At 41.5% G+C, this 23,441-nt stretch overlaps 1 protein-coding gene across 1 annotated transcript in view; it reads right to left on the minus strand.

Moving 5' to 3' along the window:
* Positions 1 to 12,407: 12,407 nt before the first annotated feature.
* LOC101691492 (uricase) overlaps positions 12,408 to 23,441 on the minus strand; it is a 29,671-nt gene continuing 18,637 nt past the window's right edge. The window contains exons 5-8 of the mRNA XM_004752708.3: positions 19,223 to 19,409; positions 17,615 to 17,738; positions 15,352 to 15,435; positions 12,408 to 13,314 (exon numbers count right to left, since the gene is read on the minus strand). Of these exons, the coding sequence (XP_004752765.1) occupies positions 13,240 to 13,314; positions 15,352 to 15,435; positions 17,615 to 17,738; positions 19,223 to 19,409 (470 nt within the window). The 3' untranslated portion in view covers positions 12,408 to 13,239. The remainder of the gene's footprint in view (positions 13,315 to 15,351; positions 15,436 to 17,614; positions 17,739 to 19,222; positions 19,410 to 23,441) is intronic.

Below are 23,441 nucleotides of genomic sequence, written 5' to 3' on the forward strand. Positions count from 1 at the left end.
GGATTCAGATTCCAGAAAGGACCTGTAATGAATTGGTTTGAAGGCGAGGTCACAAACTGGTCTCTTTTAGTGGAATCTAAGCTGACATTTTCTTTGGCCAGTGCAGTATGTGTGTGTTCTTATGACTACATTTGCATTCTTCTAGGTGAGGCTGAAAGCTCCAATTTATTACAATCTTTTTAATTCCCTAACACCTTGCAGCCGGCAACTGCACTCTTTTACATTGTCATTATAAGGTATGTGAAATTTAGACTGCTGATGGAGGGCAAGGACCATACAGAGAGCCTCCTTAGCGTAAGTTAATTCAGGAATTAGCACTTATCAGTAGATTTAGTTGAAAAGAAAATAAGGTGGCATAGTGCATCAGAATGTGCTGCAGATTTGAGCATCATTTTTGATACTTAATGGACATGACGAATATGAACTTCATATTCAGAGAGAAGTTGGTGGCCATCTCCTTGTCCTCTACTCAACAAATACCCTATGTGAGCATGGTTTCTGTCCCTCTAAGCTTAGCATCCATATTCAGGGGAACATACTGTCCTTCCGTTGCATTAGAGAAATAGATCTTAGAAGGAATTTAATTTGGAAAAGTCTAATGACCCTCAGTTACCCAACCACTCCTATATTTGGAAGCCAAATGCAAGGAGTACTTACTGGTGGTGATCCATCTGCCTTTTGACGGTCATTGCAAATGGGATCTGCAGGGGTCAGGTCTGGGCACAGAGCCATTAAGCGTTTTCTGTAATGATTTGGAAGATGAAGTTAAATGTTCAGAGAGCTGACTGCTGTAGGACAGATAAGCTTCTTTGGAGAAAACTTGATAATTCTGCTTCTAAACCAGGAGCAGAAGCAACAGGAAGGAAAGAGAAAGCATTGGGTACACTAATGAGCAGCTCGTTAGTTTCATGCTACAGCTCCATAGGCAATTAAATAGTCTGGGTACCATTTCTGGCCAGTCTTGGCAGTTCTACACAGAGACAAAGAGATTAAAACGGTCACGTCTCAGGTTATTTGGTGACTGTGTTATAACACAGCTACTGTGGTAGCTGTGCTATATCTTTGTGAACCTCAAAAAAGAAGTTATGTCCAGCCTAGCACTGGGGCAGAATAATGTAGGACCCTGTGAGTAAAAGCAAGAGGAGTCTTTGGCTACCCACAAGAAGGAAGCTAGGCTGATGTTTCTTTACCTCAGGTAGGCAGAGTGTTCCTGTCTACTATTATCTTTAGGGAGACATCAGGAATGCTGGGGATGCCAGCCAATCTCCAAATAGAACATATGCTCCACTTCCACAGAGTAAGTGTCTGGGAAGAGCTACCACATTTACCATAGCAGAGGTTAGGAAAGAGGTGTCAGTAACACTGCACCTACTTGTTACCTGTAGGGCAGGCCATGGCCTCGGGAAGCAAGATCTAGAAACAACAAAATAAGGGAGCAAGATAAATTGAGCTCTCATCTAAGCCTTTGAGATCACAGAACTTCAAGACCGTAAGCTTCCAGAAGAGTCAGGTAGAGCAACCAAGGAGATATCTTCCAGAAGTTTCTCCAGTTCTGTCATCTGTGGGGCAGAGACATCTATGGCAACATTTGCAAGTTAAATGTCTTCTTTCTAAATTAAAGATAACAGATTCTTTCAGTAAATTGTGTTCCATTTCCTTTTTCAATGGGCTACACTCTATTTTTACATGCTGGGAAATATACAATTTGGAAATAAAACTGTAAAACTCGTCAGATTATAAACATATTTTGAGAGAAACTCAGTAAAACCTTCAAGCAACTAGCAGTTCCTGCCTTTAAGAATTAGTGTTTGGCCCAGGATGTTAACTACAATGGAATTAAAATATAAATAAATACATGCATACATACATATAAATAAATAAGAAGTAGTGTTTGGGACAGTGTTCTCCCTCCTACACCAGAACCCAATGACCCCAGTTGAGATACACTATGCTATAGTGGGTGGGAGCACTGGGGCTGCTCCACATAGATCTCCACATAGATCCACAGCCCCATCATTTACTAGATATGGGTAGGTGTATCCAGTAGGTGTATGGCTTACTTGGCCTCAGGGTCCTCACCTATTCTCTAGTGCAGAGACAGAGACAGCATAGAGCAACACCTGCCTGGCACTGTCCAATAAATATATAATGTCATATATACATATATATAAAATAAATATATGGTATATAATAAATATAACTTTAAATGTGTCACTTAAAATTTTCTAGTAGTCACATTTTTAAAAGTAAAAAATAAAACAGGAAAATTAAATAATCTAATCTGCTAAATCCAAAATATTACCATTTCCATACATGATCAATGTCAAAATTACTGGTATACTTTACAATCTTTCTAAGGTATGTCTTCAAAAGCCACTGTGTATTTGACACTTACAGCACATCTCTATCAGGATAGAACAGCTCAAGTGTATCATTTAAGATTAGTTTCAGTGGAAAACATAGGTAACAATGACTTAGGCAAGTAGAATTTCCCTACTGTGTAGATGAGGTCTGAAGTAAGCAGATCAGGGTTGGGATAGCCACTCCAAAATCATTGGGCCCCAGTGTTTTCCTAGGGTTTTCCTCCACCATCTTCAACACAGAGCTTCCTGTGTGCTCCAAGATGGCTGTTTAAATGTCCTTTATCACAACTGTATTCTAGCCAAGAAGGAAAGAAGGATACCTATTGTCAGAAGTTGCATACAGCACTTCTACTTGTGTTTCTTGGATAAGAACTTAGTCATTTGGCCATACCTAGCTGCAAGGGGAAATTGGGAGCTGTAGTGTTTGTTTCAGACAGCTGCATATTCAGCTAAACAGATAGGAGGGTGGATACTGTGGGGAAGATCGTAATCCTTCCATAATACCAGTGTCAAGATTGATGGAGAATTTAATGAGAGTACATAGTATAGTCATTAGTATAACAGGAAAAAGGCATTAAAGTATGATTTTATTACTATGGTCTCACTCCATTTTTCAAGGCCAAACCAGTCACAGAATTAACAAACATATGCTCAACCCAAATACTGTTTATTTTATGCATTCTAAAATTTCTAAAAGATAAAAACAATTACTTTCTCAGATTCTTGGATTTGGGGTGGTTCTTGATACTTTATCTTCATGGGGGCACATAAAAGAAAAAAATTTGCATTATTTAAGCTCCACAAAAAAATGTTATGCTGAGTTAAGGGAAATGTGCTGAGCAAAATGCATATAAGTTTTTATTGGTCCCCAAAGGCCTAGAGAAGTTAGTTTGAGGCATTTGGTGAATTCTAAATATATCTCATCCCTAATCCAAAATGAACATTCAATGACATTCAAAATGGTTTTGTGAGACTAATGAAAGGGAGACCTCTGCTACCTTTGTGATTTTAATGAAGACATGTGTGGGTCAATAACAAACATCAAAAAAAAATTTTTTTTTAATTTAAAAATCTAAGTAGATCTGCATTCATTAATTTGAGCCAATTAGGTTGACATCAGTCTGTTTAATTATCTATTTGGGCAGATTTTGTAATGAATTTTTAATGCTAAGGTGACTTCTCCCAGCCACCCTAATGTCTGTAGGTTATTCATCAGCCTTCTGTATGGTGTGCATGCAGAATGCAGAGTAACATTGGCCTAACCCACACAGAGTTAAAAAGGAAACCACTGAAGCTGTGAATTCACATTGGAGGGGGAAGAGAACACTGGACTAGGTGTCAGCAGACCTGGGTTCTAATCCCAGATCCTCTACTGACTTACCTGTAAGACCCTGTACAAGTCTCTTAACTTCTGTTGGTTCAATTGCCTATGTAAAATAAGCAAGTCCAGCTAGAAGTTTATTTCAACAATTTCTATGGTTTTCTAGGAATCAAATAATTTGAGTTAAACACGTCACTGCTCTCTCCACCATTCAGTGAAAACTCTACAACACTGTCCTGTCCTACAGTTTCTTTTCCCCTTCGTAAATATTCTAAGTTTTCAGTCTGATTGATTCTCTCTTGGCTGTGTAGTGGACTGGGAAGAGCTATTTCTCTTGAGAATTGTCAAGTTTGCATGTTGTACAAACCTATAGCTTTAAGTTAAAATTGTTCTCACTGTGTCCCCGGTGGAAGTATCCTCTGTCTAGGAATAGGACCTCTACACAATCAAAGCCTAGAGCCGAGGGGATGAGAAAGCACACATTTCCCAACTGGGTCATTGGGTGTGATGGTGAGTGGGGCCACTCGTATTTTTACCCTTTGGTTAACATATCCACGTGCTCTAACTTCTAAGGACATAGCACCACCTAAGAGTGAAGTATTTAGCGTACATACCACGTCCTGGGCGATGGTGCCCCATCATCACATAGTATCATCTCCAAGCTAGTACCTCAGCTGTACCTTCAAAAGACCATTCCATTGCCCTTATCAAGTCAGCAGCTTCTAGACAGTACAGTATATGATAGGACTAGAGGATCATAAGATCAGTTACAGACTGTCCTATTTCCTTTATTTTAAAGTAGTTCTCATGGTCCCTCGATCTGAATAATTTTGTGCAGGATTGTGTAAGCCCCTGGACAGTGCTGCCAAGTGAGTCCCTGTAGGCAGGAAAAGCAAAGCCATACTCAAAATATGTATCAATTCTAGTTAAGATAAGTCATTGCCCCTTTTGGAGTGAAAGGGGTCCAATGTATACAACTCATTGCCAAGTAGCTGCTTAGTGTTCTCAAGGATCAGTGCCATATCAAGTTCTCACTTGATTTTGGTCTCTACTGCTGGAAAGTTGAATGTTTGTGAGCAACAGTTATGATCAGTAATAGAAAGTAGAATCTCGTGCTTTGGGGCCCATGTATGGCCTCATTCTCTGCTGTCATGGCTACTCTATTCATGAGCTCATTATGTCAGCATTGGGATTGCCTGTGACAAAGGCTGACTGACATGAACTGGTCAAGTCATTCTGTCTACTTGATTGGTCAGTGCCTCTTCCATGATTGGTACTCTTTGATAGACATTATGCAATACAAAGATCCTCACGTTTAATGTTCAGTGATTTTTGCCCAGGTCTTAATTTATAAAGATCCCTCAGTGACAAAATGGTAAGTCAAAGCATTAAAGGAAGAATTTATTGCTTACATTTCCTGAGAAAGGGGGACATACCATATCATGCAGGACCAGAAGGGAAGCACCTGCTTTTGGTCAGAAAGCAAAAGCAGGGGCGAAGGGAAGGCCTAGAACAGAACCTTTATTGAGGTTTCCATGGGAAAGGCAAACCAGGAAAGAGTTTAGGATTGGCTGGTTTGAATAATTCTGTCAGGATTTGGGGCATAGGGGCTGTCTCTTCTCTAGTTGTCTGACTTCTAGCCCTGGGTTGACTTAAGACAGAAGAAATATTAGCTTGGTGTGTGGATTAGATAAGGGAGGTGGTTGGATCAGACAGGAAAGGAATGCTTTCCTATCTTTAGGAATTAACTACCCCTGGGAGGGTCAATATCACACTAGGTCTGTAAGGACCACCAAGATATCAAAACATCATGAAAAGCATGACTAATACATAATAGATCCATTCACAGTCTCTCCCTTCTTCCCAATCTTCCAATCTTTTTCTTCCCAGGAGCCTGACCAACCAAGCTATCTGTCCATGAATTTATATATATTCTTACCTAGGACCCCTTTTCTTTCCACACTTGTCTTTCTTAGATGACCCTTTGGTGCATTTCCAAAAGCTTTTTTCACTGAGAGTATTTACCTTCAATGCTGTCAAAACAGCCACCCTCCCTTTATGACTATAAGTGTGAGAGGTGTTGGAGAAACACTGGAGGATGACATGAAGGTTGGGACCCACATAACTTTCTTGTGTCCTCTAGACCTACTTGTGCCTGATTCCAGATCTATCATTTCCATATTACAGTGGATTGCTTCTGGTCTCATCAAACCATAATACCTAGTGCGTTTGGTAGAAACCAGCTCATGATGAATAGCTCTGGCCACAAAGTCCCTCTATGTCCCATAAGAAGCATTTGTCTTTACCAAGATTCAATAACACACCAGGAGCTATTTATCAAATAGTGAGTAATTCTTGTCTATAGATGGCATAAACCAGAACCCTAGGAGTCAATGTTGCAATTTTCATACTGGAGCTTTCTATAAACCCCATACGACATCTTCCTCAGTCAGGTACATTTCTAAATAGCATCGTGTCTACTAATTCATATGGCTGAAGCATCAGGAATGTTTGTACCCAGCCTGGACCTGCTTTGGGACACACACAAAACTGAAAGACTTTGTCACCCAGTAGATTGGACCAATATTCCCCTTGGAATATCCCAGTGAAATGTGATGCCTCCAAAACATAGAAAGACTACCAGGCTACACAGACTACTGTGTATTCTTCTTAGTGGTAGAAAGTTTGAGATGCAATAATGTGCCCTTTGGAAGAGATATGCTGGAACACCCTAGATCAAAGGTCATGAAACTTTTCCTATTTAGGCCAGAGATTAAATATTGTATGCTTTGTGGGCCAAATAGTCTCTATTACAACTACTCAACACATAAACAATACATAAGCAAATGGCTGTGTTCCAATAAAACTTATTTACAAAAACAGATGATAAGATAGATTTTTCCAACCCCTGTCCTAGACCTAAAAACTTCACTAACATGGTGGGCTCCACCGTTCACTAAAGTACAAGCACCACTCCTTGCTTTTCCAGTTCCATTAACGTGATATCATGGGTACAATGAACAAATGTGATGTTCTGTGGAGAGTCCAGATGGTCTAGGTCCCAGATACAAAATGTAGGAGATAAATGTAGTCCTAGAGCAAGACCATAAATGTATACAGTGGGCCATATGTGAATGGAAAGTGCTTCTATTATTCCTTCTTGATTTAAAAATCTAATAAGAGGGGGGCACCTGAGTGGCTTAGTCAGTTAAACATCTGTCTTTGGCTCAGGTCATGATTCCCGGGTCCTGGAATCAAGCCCCACATCAGGGTCCCCACTCAGCGGGGAGTCTGCTTCTCCCGCTCCCTCTTCCTCTCCCCCAACGAGGGTTCTTCCTCTCTCAAATAAATAAAATCTTTAAAAAATAAATAAAAATATAATAGGTTCTGTCCAAAACCCTCAGGATCCAGTCCCATGTATAACCCTTCCACTCTCGTACATATTGTATGAATCTTTGCCACTCTTAGGGTCTATAGGTGCCTTCCTCCCTTAGCAGTCGAAGGCATGTCTCTGGCTGGATATGATATAACTTGACCCTATTTATAGGTCTGGTAGCCTGAAGGAAGGTAAAAAAAGACTCCAAGGAGACATGCAGAAGGCTTTGCACTGCCTTCAAGCAAGGGTGGCAGTGTTAGATTTTAACAGGAAAGAGTAATCTACTTCTGCAGGACCAGAGAATTCAGGGAAATCTGGGAATTCAGGGTTTCAGGTGCATCAATCAGGGCCTGACCTTGGTGTGTTCACCTCTCAGAACTGAAAAATCAATCTTCCTTGGACCTCTGTTCTTCTTATAATTAAGTCCTAGGCCTGATACTAATTTTTTTTTTTCTATTTTCTGGCTGTAGGTTTTCTTTATATGTTACCAAGGAGGTCCTCTTGCTTTCATGCTTTGCATTATATTGGTTAATCATCCTCATCTTTTCATTGTCTTTTTCTTTTTTTTTTTTTCAAGATTTTATTTATTTATGTGACAGACATAGATCACAAGTAGGCAGAGAGGCAGGCAGGCAGAGAGGGGAGGAAGCAGGCTCCCTGCTGAGCAGAGATCCCCATGTAGGGCTCCATCCCAGGACCCTGGGATCATGACCAGAGCTGAAGGCAGAGACTTTAACCCGCTGAGCCACCCAGGCACCCCCACTGTCTTTCTTAATGTATTAATCCTAGCAATACCTAAACAAATTCCATCATCCTTACAATAATTATTACCCCCAGTCCTTCAAGCATCCAAGATATTGCCACTGCCAGAGTGCTCCATTCCTCCCTCCAGTATCCCATCCCAATTCACCTCAGGTGATAGTTTTAACAATCACAGAGTTACAACATTCCAGGAGCTCATCGCCAGCTGGACAGTGGGCGGTTCAGCTCCCACAACCCCATTTTAGAGCCTCCTTTCTAGACACACTCCTAGATCCACAAGTTGCCTTCCCTAAGGGAGGTACAGTGAGACCCCGAGATTTTCATGCAGGTTTATTAAGGATCATTCTCTGGAACAATGGCTGTGAGCAGCGAAGGAAGCAGGACTAGGCAGAGGGAGAAGTTGGATTATGACACAGTTTCAACAACGACCTCAGGCAGTTAGGAGCTCTGGGACTGGAGTGTCCCTGCAGAGTTGTCCCAACTGAGGTAGGAAGGTTGAGACTTTGCATCTCTTACACTGACCAGCAGTGGATGTGAGCTGCTCCCAGGGGCTGGGTATAAGTTGGGGTGAGGCAGCTTCTTTTAGCCAAGGGCAATTCCTGCAGAGACCCAGTGATAAACCTGCAGAGACCAACACTTCTGACATCTGAGTACTTTGGTCCCAAGGGAGATTTGGGGGATGCACACCATCTGTCACAGCAGCTTTACTAGCCATTTTGTGAGCCCAGGGGAAACATTAACACACTATGAGGATAGCAGAGCAGAGGATGAATGAGCTGGAGACCATGAAGCTATCCCTGAGTGGCCAGATCAATCCCAAGACAACCTATCTCTGAACGGTTTAAGTAAACAAGATGTCCTTCCAGTTAAAGACACTCACAACCAAAAATATTTTAACCCCTGCATGCATTATCTCAGCTAATCCTCAGTTACTCTGTAAGGTAGTTATTATTATTATACTCATTTCAAACTAAAGTTTATAGAACTAAAGTTTAGGGTTACTTGCCCAAGGTCACACAGCTAGAAACTGGAGAAGCCCAATCTGAAACTTTGCATAATCTAGATCCAAAGTCCATGATCTTCGCCCTTTTACAGACATCCATGTGACAACTGATCAGGCTGGAAGGGGGATGTGACTGTCCCCCAGACATAAAGGAAACAGTAACCTATGTGCAGCTGAAGATCCAATAGGCACTAGAAGAGCTGCTCTCAAGAAGCTCACTGGCCTCTGACTCACTGTTCTGGGTTGAGTTGTACCCCTCCCTGCCAAATCCCATGTTCCCGCCTTATATTTTGGAACCTGTAATTGTGACCTTGTGTGGGAAAAAGGTCTTTGTAGATACTGCTAAGGATCTTGAGATAAAGAAACCACCTTGGGTTATTTGGGTGGGCCCTAAATTGAAGAGGAGATGACAGAAGAGGCAATGTGACCATGGGAGACTGGAGTAGTACAGTCACAAGCCAAGAAACCGAAGAAAGTACCAGAAGCTGTAAGACCAAGGGCAGAATCCCCTCTATACCTTTAAAGCGGGCACAATCCTACCAATACCATGACTTTGGACCTCTGACCTCCAGAACAATGAAGGAATACATTTCCGTTGTTATCTACCCCCAAACTTGTGTTACTTTTTTAGAGCAGCCTCAAGAAGCAAATATACCTGGGGTCCTTCACTTGTATTTATTTATTTACTTACTTACTTATTTGGCAAAATTTGCTTTATTACAGTGGTACAGAACTGAACCTGCCGTTTCTCCAAGGTATACCCACAAAACCAATTGAAGTTGTTTTTTAAAATTATTTTTTAATTTAAATTAGTTAGCCAAGGTATAGTACATCATTAGTATTTGAAAACACTTGCTTCCCTTGCTTATATAAAGAAATCAGCATGCCTTTCTTCCAAGTTTGGTTGAACATGTTCCTTATGTGACAGATTTCCAATGGAATTCTTCACACTTTAAGGATTGAGAGTAAACTACTTCCATGATGGATGTTGTAAACCTGTAGAGGCGGGAATGAGCATTTTTGCTGGGAGGAAGGTCCTTAGACATTCTTTCTCACTAGGATAGCCACAGAATCCAAAAACTTACAGAATTCCTGAGAGATTCCGGGCCAATGGAAGAATAAAAAGCAGCTGAGCTCTGAGAGAAATGAGAACAAAGACTATAGAAAATACAAAGAGAATCAGTTTCTAATATTTGGAAGCAGGAAGAACCCAGTGAGTCAGAAGGCTTGAAATCCATGTCTTTAGAAAGAAACCTTGGTTTCCTCTTGAAATGCAGGCGAGGAAGCCTAAGTTAAAAGGTTTTGCAAAGGAGACTACAAAAGGCAAAGCCCAGTCTGTCCCAAGTCTGAAGAGAGAGAGGAAAAAAAAAAAAAAAAACGTTCTTTCTGGACAAGAGAGCTGAGAGTTAGAGAGAAGTTCTGATTTCTGTAGTTAAATCTTGCATGTGGTTGAAAAAGGTAAAGTCTGTTGCAATAACAAACAAGAAAAACATTATTTCCAAAGAGTGGTTTCTATTATACTGAGAACAAAAGGAGAAAAAGCAGGTTACTGAAAGGTGAAGAATGGTATGAACTTAAGTCTGACTCTAAAAAGGAGAGAGAATGGAACACATTTTCTGAGCCTGATTCTGTGAAAAGCTAGGAGATAAAATTTAGAGGATTTCAGCCAGGTCTTAGAATTTTGCTTCCAAAACCACAAGCCCGTGAATGACAGCTGCTCCTTGAGGGCCTTGCAAACTGCTTCCCAGGCAGAAAATGGGCTGGGGTCACCTGCCTTAAGCCCAGACAGTACTTGACACAGGGTTGGGGGAGGGATGGGGAAAAGGCAGGGAGCGCGCTATGCAGCAAGTCTGCTTTCCAGAAAAAATTGGAGCAAAGTCCCCGTAGCCCTCTATAAAGAAATTACCAAGTGTTTTGATACAAATGAACTCACAGGTGTTTACAGTTCACGGCACTTATAAAACCAGGTGAAACCCCCAGCCTGGTTTTCAGCACATAGTTTACAATTTTAACCACAAGAAAACATTCTTCCCAAAATAGAAATCTGGTCCTTGAAAATTTCACAGAAGACAGGCTTTCCAGCCCCGCACCTGGGACATAATGTCCAATAGTTCATGTGCGGTCCATTACAATAAATGTTTTAAGAGCTCAGGAGAAACAAAATGCATGTGAGTACACAATGGACCCCAGTTTCTAAGGAGTCTGCTCTAATATGGATTTCTTCTCTGAAGCAACTACAGTGTTTCTAAAACTTATATGACCAATATAATATCTAGTAAGAACGGCCTGATTGCGTTTTTTGTTTGCTGTTTGTTTTTAGAAAAAAATCATGTTAAACTCTAAATTGCTCTTTGAACTGGATCATCAAATCAGCACAGGAATGAAATGTACCAGCTCTTTGGCCATGCAAGTGACAGGCTGTAAGCACATTTTGTAACATGAGTATTCAATGTGGCACGAAACTTTCCTTATCAAATTATTTCTTCCTTCTTATCTCTTGTTCTTTTCCAGCAGGCAGGAGCCTGTGCATGGCCTCCAGCGTCTTCTAGGGCTCGCTGCTCTCAGACTTCCCATCTCTCATCTCCCTCACAAAGTCCAAACACCATTCCTACTTGGATCTAACACCACATGAAAAGAAGGCAAATATTTAACATTAACATCATTTAATAAACACGTATAGAAATTTCTGTGTGTTGGGCATAAATACGAATCACAGCACTTTACAGACATTATCCCGTTTTATCCTCAAAAAAAAACCTCTGAGATTAAATTCTCACCTCTAATTTACAGAAGAGGATGTTCATCGGAGAACTAGTAAGAGGTGGATCCAGGAGTGAAGTGAGTTTTTTTTTTTTTTAAGATTTTTATTTATTTATTTGAGAGACAGTGAGAGAGAACATGAGAGGCGAGAAAGTCAGAGGGAGAAGCAGACGCCCCATGGAGCTGGGAGCCTGATGAGGGACTTGATCCCGGGACTCCGGGACCATGACCTGAGCTAAAGGCGGTTGCTTAACCAGCTGAGCCACCCAGGTGCCCTGATGTGAGTTTTTTTTAAATGAAACACTAAGCCGTGCTAGCTTAAGTTACAGTACTAGAAACGGGGGACTGAAGCAGAGTTCTCAAACAATGCTAAGTACTCACATGTAACCATTATAAAAAATGGAGATTTAAAAAACTTGATAAATGGAGTTTTTTTAAATGGAGGAAGGTTATCTAGAATGTTCATGTGGACAGGTTTTCATGAGGGGCTTCTAAAATCACAGTTTATGAAGCTTTATGGTACATATCTATATATAATAGAAGTATTAGTCAACTGACACAATCACCAGTCAAATCTGTATACACTTTTAAATCATTAATTACATTTATTTCTCTGATTATTATATTTGGGAGATCCAGAAAAGCACATAGTAAAAAAAAAAAAAAAAAAACACTCCTAATCCCACCATCTAGAAATCATCATCACTGATATTTTTTTTAAGATGTATTTATTTATTTGACAGTGAGAGAAAGTAAGAGAGAGAGCAAGCAAACAGGGGGGAGGGGCAGAGGGGGAGAGAGCACAGAACCTGATGCAGGACTCAATCTAAGACCCCGAGACCATGACCGGAGCTAAAACCAAGAGTTGGCCACTCAACCAGCTGAGCCACCCAGGCAACACCATCACTGATATTTTTATAGAGAGTCTCTCGTCTTCTTTCTCTGTGGATATTCATTGTTTGGTATAGTGACTTAGCATTTATTAAATTCTCTTTTTCCCAAAGTGATACATTATTCAAAGAAAAACAAGTTGTACTTTTTTTTCAGTGTCTACTAAATATTCTCAAAGAGTTGTAGAAGTCCTAAAACCAATACATTAGGATTACAAAAGTACTTTAAGAGTAGAAATAAACTCCCAGTGATGTATACACTGGAACATTCTTAGAAATTCAAATACTTCAGTCTCACTGAAGCCATGATGGTGATAGTTTCCAAATATGATTTCATCATTACATTTTCTGCATTGCCCAGAGCAAAGTGTTAGCATCAGTAGGTTGAAAACAGCACTTACTCTTAAATTTGTGCACAGATTAATTGATAAGACACATACATTAATTCATTATTGTTTTCTTAGTATACTGATTCTAAAACTTCTCTAAGATAGGAAGGCACAAGAAAACCAAAAGGAAATATTGATTTATGACTATTCTCATACGGCTTAACATTTGTGAAGTAAACTGTATCCACCAAGTGTGTTGTAATTATTAATCACAAAACACCTTGCCGAGCTAGTTGTAGAAGAATTCTTTCCTACAGGAGGAAAATTAACACTATAAATCAACACTCCAGTTTGAAAATTGGCGTGGCTACATGCTATGATTTCCAGCATCACAAGAGGCTGAAGGAATTCCTCAGTTGAGAGGAGCCTACAACGTCACAGCTTCGAAGCCAGCTTCCTCTTGACCGTCCCAGTAATTCTGCCATATGGATTGTCTAAGGGTAGCAAGACCTGTAGAAAAACCACATGGCAACTTCAGAGGCATTACAATAGACCTCTCCTTTTTCCGGTGAATCAACAATAAAAACCACAACTCGATAAACAGGAAAATGTATATGCCCTACAGTCATACAGCAATGCCTTATTTTCTAGAAAATTTTGTAGAAAACTTTTCTAGAAAAATTTTTGAAAAATTTTAATCATTGGGCTATGAATGTTTCTCAAATGCATTATATATCCCTGTCTTTTCAATAGAATGTTCTGAACATAATTTGGCCATTGCTTGATGACTCACTTTGAACATCAGTCATTGTCCCATGCTATAATACTGCCATGCCCTCAGGAACGTTTGAGATCCTCGGGGATGTTAGCCCAATACTAAATGGCTCCAGAAAGCTGTGAGTTTAGAGTGGTTCTGTCTTCCCACCCTGTCATTTGTCACTCCTCTGCCGTTGTCAGTGTGCCCTAACTCCCCGCTTTTCGTGTGTTGCCTTCGCTTTGTGCCACGCGCTGGGTGGGGACCCGAGAGCAGCTCTGGCCAGCCCCAAAGTGCAGACATGGACCCGGGACACCTTGTCCAGCCTCTCAGGTGCCTTCGCGCAGAGCCCTGGCCTGAAGGAGCTGGGCTTCCTGCCTATTCCTCAGGTGGGAGCTAAGGAAGCTGCCAGTCTGACTTCTTGGATAGAGAGACAACCGGCAAGCCGGCAACAAGTCTTTGAGCTGGGATCGGTGCAGGCTGGAGGTGTCTGGGGGCCCTGAGGAGACCTCCTTTCTCTTCTAGTTTCCTTGGCTGAGCACTATCCCATTCACGACCCTTGACCCTTTTCTGTTTGGGGTCCTTTGTTTTAGCTTTGGTGGACATGGCCAGGATTACTTCCGGGTCCCTCTTGTGCTTTTTAGAAGGTAATTTGTTTTAAAAGGCTTTCTACTCTAATTAGTGGGGTTCTGGTAATCACCATGCTTTCTTTCCATCGCAGTCAACAATGCTGTCTCCCTCCTCAGCTGAGTGAACTGTACCTGGGGGTCAAAGTTGCTCTCCTCTGCCACACAGAGTTCTTGAGCAGCTATGCCAGGCATCTAAGCATGACTTCTCTTCCCAGTGCTGCTCCCCAAACCCCACCTAGAGATGTGGTGGTGCAGAGCCCCCACGAAGCCCAGTAATATCATCTGCAGAACAGACACAAGGTGACTGGTCAGAGGACTGTAGCTAAGAAGAAGGCTCCTAGGTCAGCAGGCCCAGAATTCTATGGCCACGGAGCCACGTTGATAGATGGCCCCTCCCTCCTCACCTACACACTAAAAGAAGCCATCAAGATGATGTTTTTCAAATTCTAGAAGTCCATGAGAGGATGGATCAAACAGAGAGATCCTACCATTCTGCAAGTGGTTCGAGAGGGGAAGGACAGTTCTAATTTCCAGGGCCCCACCACTTCAGGCTGTCGAGTCAGACACTCCCACTTGGTTTAACCTTCTGTCATGGCTTCCAACAACTCCACGTAAGTGTTTTTCGCAAAACAAGTTTCCTTTCAAAAAGTGCACTTCCTCATCTCGCTTTCTAGAATTGCCACTGGAAACACAAACACTCTTTCATTTTTCTGTGGACATTTTCTGTTTATATGCTACTTAAGTTGACAACTGAATCCAAAGTTAAAGACGTTGAAGGAAAATGAAAATAGAATCTTTTTCTTCTCCTCCTTGTCGCCTCATCATGGAAGAATAATGAAGCCGTGACCTTGGGTGGCACTTTTCAGAGAAGCAGATCTCAGAGCTGTCTCCTCGGGCACACTCTGTGCTTTCCTTTTCTTTGACTCCCCGCAGCCTCCAGCCCTCCTCCACAATCACTCATCCACTTCTAGGGTACTCCAGCCTCAGGTACGGAAAGGCCTGGAGTCTGAGAGGACTTTAATCAGTGGCAGCTATAAATACTCCAGAAGCAACAGCTGTGAAGAGTTTTGCTTGGTGATGTTATCATCCCAAATTTATAAAGACAAGTAAGGGTGTGGGGGCAGGAGGGTGGATGTACTTTAAATATTTTTAAAGTTCTCTTACCTCTTCCTTGTTGATCAGTCCCATTTTGGACATGTCTATGTTAAAGTAGTGCATGTTGGGAAGGCTAATTTCCATGTCTTCTATCTGGAAACCGAAGTAATATGGATCACATTGGGCAACAGTAAAGCTCTCTCCCTCTATCACTTCTCCCCTGCAACCCACCTGCCCTGCGCCCCATTACTCTAGTTCCACCTCTGTCCCTGAGACATCCTCTGGTGGTCCTCCACTGCTCGACACAGCTGTCTCCTGAGAGTTCTACTATTAGATGGTGGACCCCCTCTTTTCCCCTCCAAGTACAAAATCTGTTCTCAGAAAAGTAAGAGGTCCTTGGGTCAGAAACCTGTGTGAGCTACAGTATCCAACTGGCCTCCTGGTGCTGGCCAGTCAACTTCTTAAACCCTTCCTCAGTCCATTTCCTCCTCTCAAGGCCTGTCCCAAACATTTTCAGGCCCTGGGGTCAGAATACAATTGGAGACCCACATACCAGATGTTTAAAATAAATAAATAAATAAATAAATAAATAAATAAATAAATAAAATTATGAATCAGTCAGGAAACTTTAAAGTGACAACTTGACAAATATACCTTCATAACAGCCTGGAAGGCTAGGATGTAATTTAGAAATCTCTGACTGCTTGCAGTGCCATCCCAGGATGTGGTAGTGTGCGCAGAGCCAGACCCCAGGCCCATCGCACCTTCTTTCTTGGACTCACATGGGTGGACACCCTTGCTTACATGTTAAGTGTCATTCATACCTCCTGCAAACATCTGCCCCTTCACCTACTCTCAGGCCTAATGGTGTATGCACTGATGGCATAATCAGCCTCCAGAGGATGGGTCTGAGAAGGAGGTTCAACCAGTTGCTAAAAGTAGTCTCAGGTTATTTGGGAGTTAATTCTGGGGTGCAAGTATCCAGAGAATGATCTAGAAAGGGATGTGTGGGTCCCTGAAGAGTTTGCTGCCTTGGTCCCACTGACTCTTCTTCCAGTGGAAAGAGGCATAACCAGAGAAAGGCCTGGAAAGTGCTGGACCATGCAGGCATCCCTCTTGCCCAAGTTGAAGGATGGTACTCGTCCTCTCCATCCCATCATGGAACTAAATTCAGGCCCTTCTTGCCAGATTTCTGCTTCCCAACAGCCTCCAACAGGTCTCCTTGTCTGTAATCCATTATCCTTTTAATTTGTCACCCTTTTTTTAAGAGCAATCTTTCTAGAGGGCAAATCCAGTAGTGCCACACCTTGCTTAAACCCCTCCGTGGCTGCTAAGAGCTTTAAAGTTAAAGTGCAGACTATGAACAAGCCCACAGAGATCCTCCTGATCTGGTTCCTGCCTCACCCCTAGGCACATGGAAAGACTTGCACACATGGAGCTTCACATATAGCAGATCCTCTATAGTAAATGATGGTTCTATGATGCCACTTGGTCTCTATACCTACCATGCTCCCTCACCCTTGAGTGTGAACCCAGATAATCCTTATTTGTACAATCTGAGGGTTTTGAAGGGGCGGGGGGTGGGAGGTCGGGGTACCAGGTGGTGGGTATTATAGAGGGCATGGATTGCATGGAGCAATGGGTGTGGTGCAAAAGTAATGAATACTGTTATGCTGAAAATAAATAAAAAATAAATTTTAAAAAAAATTCCTATTTGTCCTTTAAGACTAAACCCAAGCCCCTCACGTTCAGAAAGCCTGGCTTGCCCTATGTCCCATACATGAGTTAGATGCCTTTCCCTGTATTTTCATTATGCTCTATCCTCTATTGCATCATTAGTTTACTTATTTTTTTTTCTTTTACTCAGTGATGACCTCTTTGAGGGTAGGCACCCTGTCTAATTTATCTTTGTATTCTTCATGTGTTGACAGAGATATAATAACCATCTAATAACATCAGATGGATGGATGGAATCTGTCTGCATCTATCCTTCATTCCCTGTCTACCCTGAAACACAGACCCTTGGCCTAATTATTCCTCCTTCAGGGCATTGAGTGTCCTGATATGAAGCTTAAGTTGTGGCAGGTTGGAAAGACCCACAGAATTTTCAACAAACCTAAAGAACTATAACAGTGGCCCATGTTTTCAGGTTGGACAGATTTTTCCATTTTTTGCTCTCTTCTCACTTGCTATAACAAGCTTTTGAACAACAACAGATGTCATTTTTCATGTGTCTTCCACTGTCTTATTTTAACTCTCAACTCTCTGTCAGAGCTGACAGGAGACACAACACGTTCTCTTAGTCTTCAAGATGGCAAGTGACAAAACATACCTCAGGAACCCGGCTCAAAGAGTGCACCTGGATGTCATAGAGGGTCTTCTGGACAGAGGGGGAGTATTCGCCTTTGTCATAGGGTCCAGCAAATTTCTCCAGGACAATGTCCCGAACAGTATCCCTAAAACACAGAAGAGAGACCTGAGGACTCATAAGGTGGTTTTTTAGGAATGCACTATAAAGTTGGAAGTGGTGACCTTCTGTTCCCCCAGAAAACAATTTTATTGCTGATTTTAGAAGAGATTAATATCCTGGAATGCCTTACTTCCAAAAACACCTCACTTCCAATTTCCTTACACACACACACACGCATACACACACACCCCATTCAACAAAGGTATTGTCACTAGGCAATCCTCATCATCTGGAACTAGGAACTGGACATGACAGAGTAAATTTTCCTTCCATTTGAAGAACCCATGAATAGGACTTACAAGTATGCTACACTCTTACTGCTTAGCTTGGCCAGTTCTTTGCATTATTGTTTTTTCGGGGTTTTATTCTGTGCCAGGCTTGGTGTTAAGGATTTTACCTAATTAATTCACTGAATGCTCTCAATATACCTGAGACAGGTATTATTATTATTCCCAATTTAGACATGAGTAGTCTTAAAATTAAATGATCCACACTAAGTCTCTTTCCTTAGTGGGAGACCCAACTAAGACCCTGATTCTGCCATGTTCAATTTTGTGCTCTTTCCAACATAAATACATCATCCTGCTGTCAGTGGAGAACACTTAAAATAAAAAAGGAAAAAGAAGATTGAGGTGAGGTTCTCTGTAAGTCTTTTCAAACCCATCACATAATAAAAGGAGTAGAGCAAAACTATGCCAGTGGGAGGAAGTTACCAGGGGGCAGATTCCAGCCTATTAGAAAGTAACATTTCTAGCAATTAGAAATTCAGTGGAGGAATGCCTGGTCAAAAAGCGAATTCAGAGTCCAGAAGCCTAATTACTGCTTATCAGGGATATTATAATAATAACCACACCTTTACATTGTTAAGGCATTTATCATTTATAAATTGCTTCTGTGACTATCATCTCATTTTGAGTTAGCCTACAATGACCAACTGTCCCAGTTTGCCTGTGACCAAGGGGTTTCCTGGGACATGGAACTTTTCAGTATCAAAATCAGAAAAGTCCTTGGCAAACTGGGGTGAGTTTGTCATCCTCATGTAGCCCTCTCTGCATCTACTATGAGTTAGTAAAACCAAATATCATTATCCTAGCTCGATACAGTGAGTCTTGAAGTGTGGTTCCTGGGTCAGCAACATCAGCATCAGCTGGGAGCTTACTGGAAATGCAAGGTCACAGGCCCCACCCCAGACCTACAGAATCAGAACCTCTGGAGGTGGGTCCAGTAATCTGCATTCTAACCAGCCCTTCAGGTGATTCTGATACACAGTAATGTTTGAGAACTACTGATGTAATCAATTGAAAACAGGAAAAGAGCATGGTCTTTCAGTTATCCAACAGAAGGGACCCTAAACAGTGGGAAGGTTGAATTGGATGACCTCTAAGTTTCCCTTTCAGATGAAGAGTCTATGACCTTGGGGCCCCTGGGAAGAGGGAAGAGCCAGCACCAGACCCTAGCATATGCTCATACCAGGTAGCATCAAAATCCATGTCTCTATATTGGTGATAGCGCCATTTACAGTACACTTGGGTGGCGAAAAATCGGTCCTTCACCTCAGGGAGGGTGGTGAACTGGTCCTTGATGAATCCTTCAAATCCAGACTGGGTCGTTTTCAAGACCTTGAGGTCTTTGATTCCAGAATGAATGACTGGAGGTCCTGTTTTAAGTAAAAATATAAGGGGATGAGGTCATAAACAAAATAGTGTCTTCTTACTGATACCTAGCTCTAAGCATCCTGGTCATTAAAACATGGTGAACAGTTTGAACAAAGAACTGCCTCACTGCTCATGTTTTCTGTCTCTCTGTCTCCTCTGAAGTCCCAGGGATGAGGATGGTGTGCCTTTCTCTCTGTCTGGATTCCATGACTCCCTGCCTTTCTCCAGCCTGAGGAGAACTGAAGGTGAGAGACTAAACCTTGTTGGGTTGAAACCCACAGAAATGAATACCTTCTTCTCAGCTCCATGTAGAGGTGACTTCTAGGCCAAATACTTTGCATTTTTTTGAGCTCTCCTTTACTCAACAGATAATCATGCTGATTCGTAAGCTCCTCCAAAGCAGTTCTGCTGTTTGACTGCCTTTATGGGATGGGGGAGAGTTAGTCCTCATGTTGATCATCTACACTGGCTCATGGATCCAATTATCATCAGACCCTCAGTTCTCTTGTGGTCATGAGCGCACTGAAACCAGACAACTTCCTGAATGGGTGGCACTGTGGACCTGGCTCGACCTAAATAGAAACGGGGATGATGAGGCAGGACCCACAGGGCACAGAACTGCCTAAGAAAATACCCATAACTTTTGGTTTGGGCTGAAGGAGAAGGGACAAAGTTGGTTCATGGGGGCCTGGGGGAAAGAGGGCAGAGTTGGCAAAAATGGAGGGGATGATATAGCTCTCCTGCAGTTCCTGAGAACAGGAGACGAAGGGGGAAGGTGAAGGAGTGATAGCTATAATCTGAAGAAGATATTACTTGTGTACCAGGTCGTTCTAGCTCAGGACCGGGGACAGGTGGAGAGCAGAGTAAGTGAAGGGAAGATTCTCTCTTTTTCTATATGGAACACACTGTAGCTCTGCAGTTTGGTGAAGCTTGAACAGAACACGGCACTGGAAGACACAGTTCGAAATGCCAGAATACAGTGTTCTGCATCATTCTTCCCAAAGAATGATGCTTCCCAAACAAGCACAACCAATGCTGAGCAGGTCCTGTGAAGCAATAGTGGTTCCCAATGGGTGCAAACTTCTCCCTAAACACATGTGAGGCAGACCTTCAGACTGTCAGGAGATAGGAGAGTTGGACTGGAGAGATTCAACAGTTTTGTAATGAGAGAACTACAAAGGCAGGAAAATTCAGGAATTAACATCACTTATATAAAAATAGACATATAAAAATAGACTTATTTGTGCAGGCTGGAGAGGCTGGACTTTCAGGGCACACTTGGGTACAAACCCCAAGTAACACTGTGCTATGACAGGATGACTAAGGTCATCTCCTTTCAGTCATGAAGTTAGACCTGATTAATATCTTTCTTGTCTTGTTTAGTGTATAACTCATGGGCCACAGGCATCAGGCATCACTGTATTGTACATGGTTTAAGTTGAAGGACAAGAATATAATTTGGTCCTCAATTAAAATATAGGACAGCTCCTAATAACCCAATAGTTTATATCTTCTATATGGTTTAAGTTGCTGTGGTCAGCTCAGGAGCTGCAGAGTTTAGAAGTGGTGAATAATGACTATATTTTTATATTTTCCAGCCACATGTGTACATCTACCAAAGATAACAGTGGCTAGTGGCTAGTGGTAGATCAGTTGATTAAATAAGGCATTCTGGTTGGAGTGTTTCAGGATAATGAGGCAAAACTGAAATGATCTTTGTTTAACATTCTGAAGTTCCCTTTGGAAACTACATCTGAAGAAGGATCACGAGAAAGGCACTAGCAATGTCTCCATGCCCTACGTTGGCTGATGTAACAGATGTTAGATGTATGAAGACATGGTTCTGCAAAATTCGTATTTCTAAATGCTGCGTAGAGCTAATCCAAGTGAGTCTAAGTTTAAAATCCAAGAGGATTGCAGACGCAGTAAGTATCTATTGAATGAATGAGTGAATGCATGCAACAAGATTGATGCACATCAAAGAATAAGTATTTCACAGCTTGGGCTCTTTTTTTCTAGACGGTTCTCCTCCATCAATCTTAACCATTTCCCTTTCTGGTCACACCACCCAACTATAAGAGACAGCATGGCAGGGGACAGGGAGGACATCACCAACAGCTGAGAACATCTGAACTATCGGCATAAGGTTAGTTGCTGCCTTTGTCAGTCTTTCTTACTTAATCCTAACAATTCTATTAAACACTTTTATACAGGAAACTTTCAGTCATTTACCCTTAGTCACATGGCTAGAAACTGCCAGGGATGGAATTTGAACTCAACACTTCATGATTTCCTCCTTTTTGGATCCTTCCCCATCCCCACAACGTCGAGTTTCTCTCTTCCCATTTCTTTACAATAAGAGACTTTTCTGGGAGACAAAAAAGCTGTCACCTTCCCTTGCACAGTGTTCTTTGAGAGCCTCAAAGTCCCCAACCTGAAAGATACCATCACCATTTATCTGAATCAGAAACTGAAACATCACCTTTAGAAATGGCCCCTATGTGTCTGGAAAACTTTTTATTCCTTAAAAACTTCCTATTGAAATATAAAGACCCCATAAAGGAGTGAATTCTTAAGCCTTTATAAACTAATATAACCTACTTCCAACAGTTTTCCCTTCTGGGGAAAAAAAAAAATCCTACAGAAATGAAATGTAGGTTTGCAATAAGGAATGAGATTAGAACAGCAGTGGGAATTCTTGAGGAAGGATAAAGAGAAAGTTAATGAGAACCAAAGGCAAATTTTACCTATTTCATCTCTTCCTATACAGATGGTCTTTATCACCAACATAAGCCAATAAGACCCTCAGTTCTCTTGTGGTCATGAGCGCACTGAAACCAGACAACCTCCTGAATGGGTGGCACTTTGGCTCCTCCAATGGGCTTAATCCTAAAAGGATTCCCAAATGCAGTGTTGCATAGTGGTTGAGGCCACAGCCTTGGGACTCAGGATTTCCTGAATTCAAATCTAAGTGCTCTCTGTGCCTCTCCTTCCCTATTTATAAGCACTATTCCCCTCATAAAATTATTTAATCTCTCTCTACCTTGAGTTTCTCATCTTGAAATAGAGATGATCATCATACCTATTTCCTGTAATTGATAGATATCTCAGATAGTATCTGCAAAGGACTTAGTAGAATAGCTGCCCCATAGAAAACGCTTTCTAAAAGTTATTATGATGTTGCGATAATTGACTTTTTCTTATCAACTTTAACTACCTGTGAATGTTTCCCATGTTTCACAAAGGCTCATTGGGTTCTGAAAACTACTTCTGACATGCCATCTCTACCACCTCCAGCCCTAGAATGAGATTTATTGATCTCAGGGGAGTGTCAGCTCTACTAGGCAATTTTTAAATGATCTGTTTTCTTGCTAGAATCTAAAAATGAAGAAAGAAGTTGAGTTTTCTAATGTGCTCTGGCCTCAGTTTCACATAGAATAAAATGTTTTATGTTCCCAAAGACAATTAACCATTGCCACAGTTTTGGCAGAACACGAGCCATCTACTCTGGTGTGCTCATCATTCTATGAAGAAGAAGAAGAACAACAACAAAATAAAACCCCTATTCTCTTTTAATGTGAAAATTTTTTCTTCCTTGCCACATATTAGACACTCTGGATGACATGAAAGAGCTTATTTTATCTTCTCTGTTGGCAGTGTCCCAGCTTTCTGAACACTGGTACGAACCTGAGCCTTTCAAATTCATGGACCCATCAACTAAAAATATGGTGCCTCACACAAGCTAAAAACAATTCCAATTTAGATTAACAGAATTAATTCAACCAAAAGGACTGTCCTTTTCTAGGTTACTTGTCATGAAACCACTTAATCAGCTTTTTTTTTTCCTTTTTCTTTTTATTTGCCATGGTTATAGAGTAATGCAAAAGATTTTTCACATTTTCCTTTGCTAGAACATAATCTTTGCTAGCTTTTAGTGTCCTCCTACACACGTAACAGATTGTGGTTTATCTCTCAGAGAAGCATACATCCTACCCTTTAGCTCTCTAAGGGAAAGAAACTCACTGCAAATTAAT

The sequence above is a fragment of the Mustela putorius genome, unplaced genomic scaffold (assembly GCF_011764305.1).
Source record: "Mustela putorius furo isolate JIRA1106 unplaced genomic scaffold, ASM1176430v1.1 tig00003853_pilon_pilon_pilon, whole genome shotgun sequence".
Taxonomy (NCBI): Eukaryota; Metazoa; Chordata; class Mammalia; order Carnivora; family Mustelidae; genus Mustela; species Mustela putorius.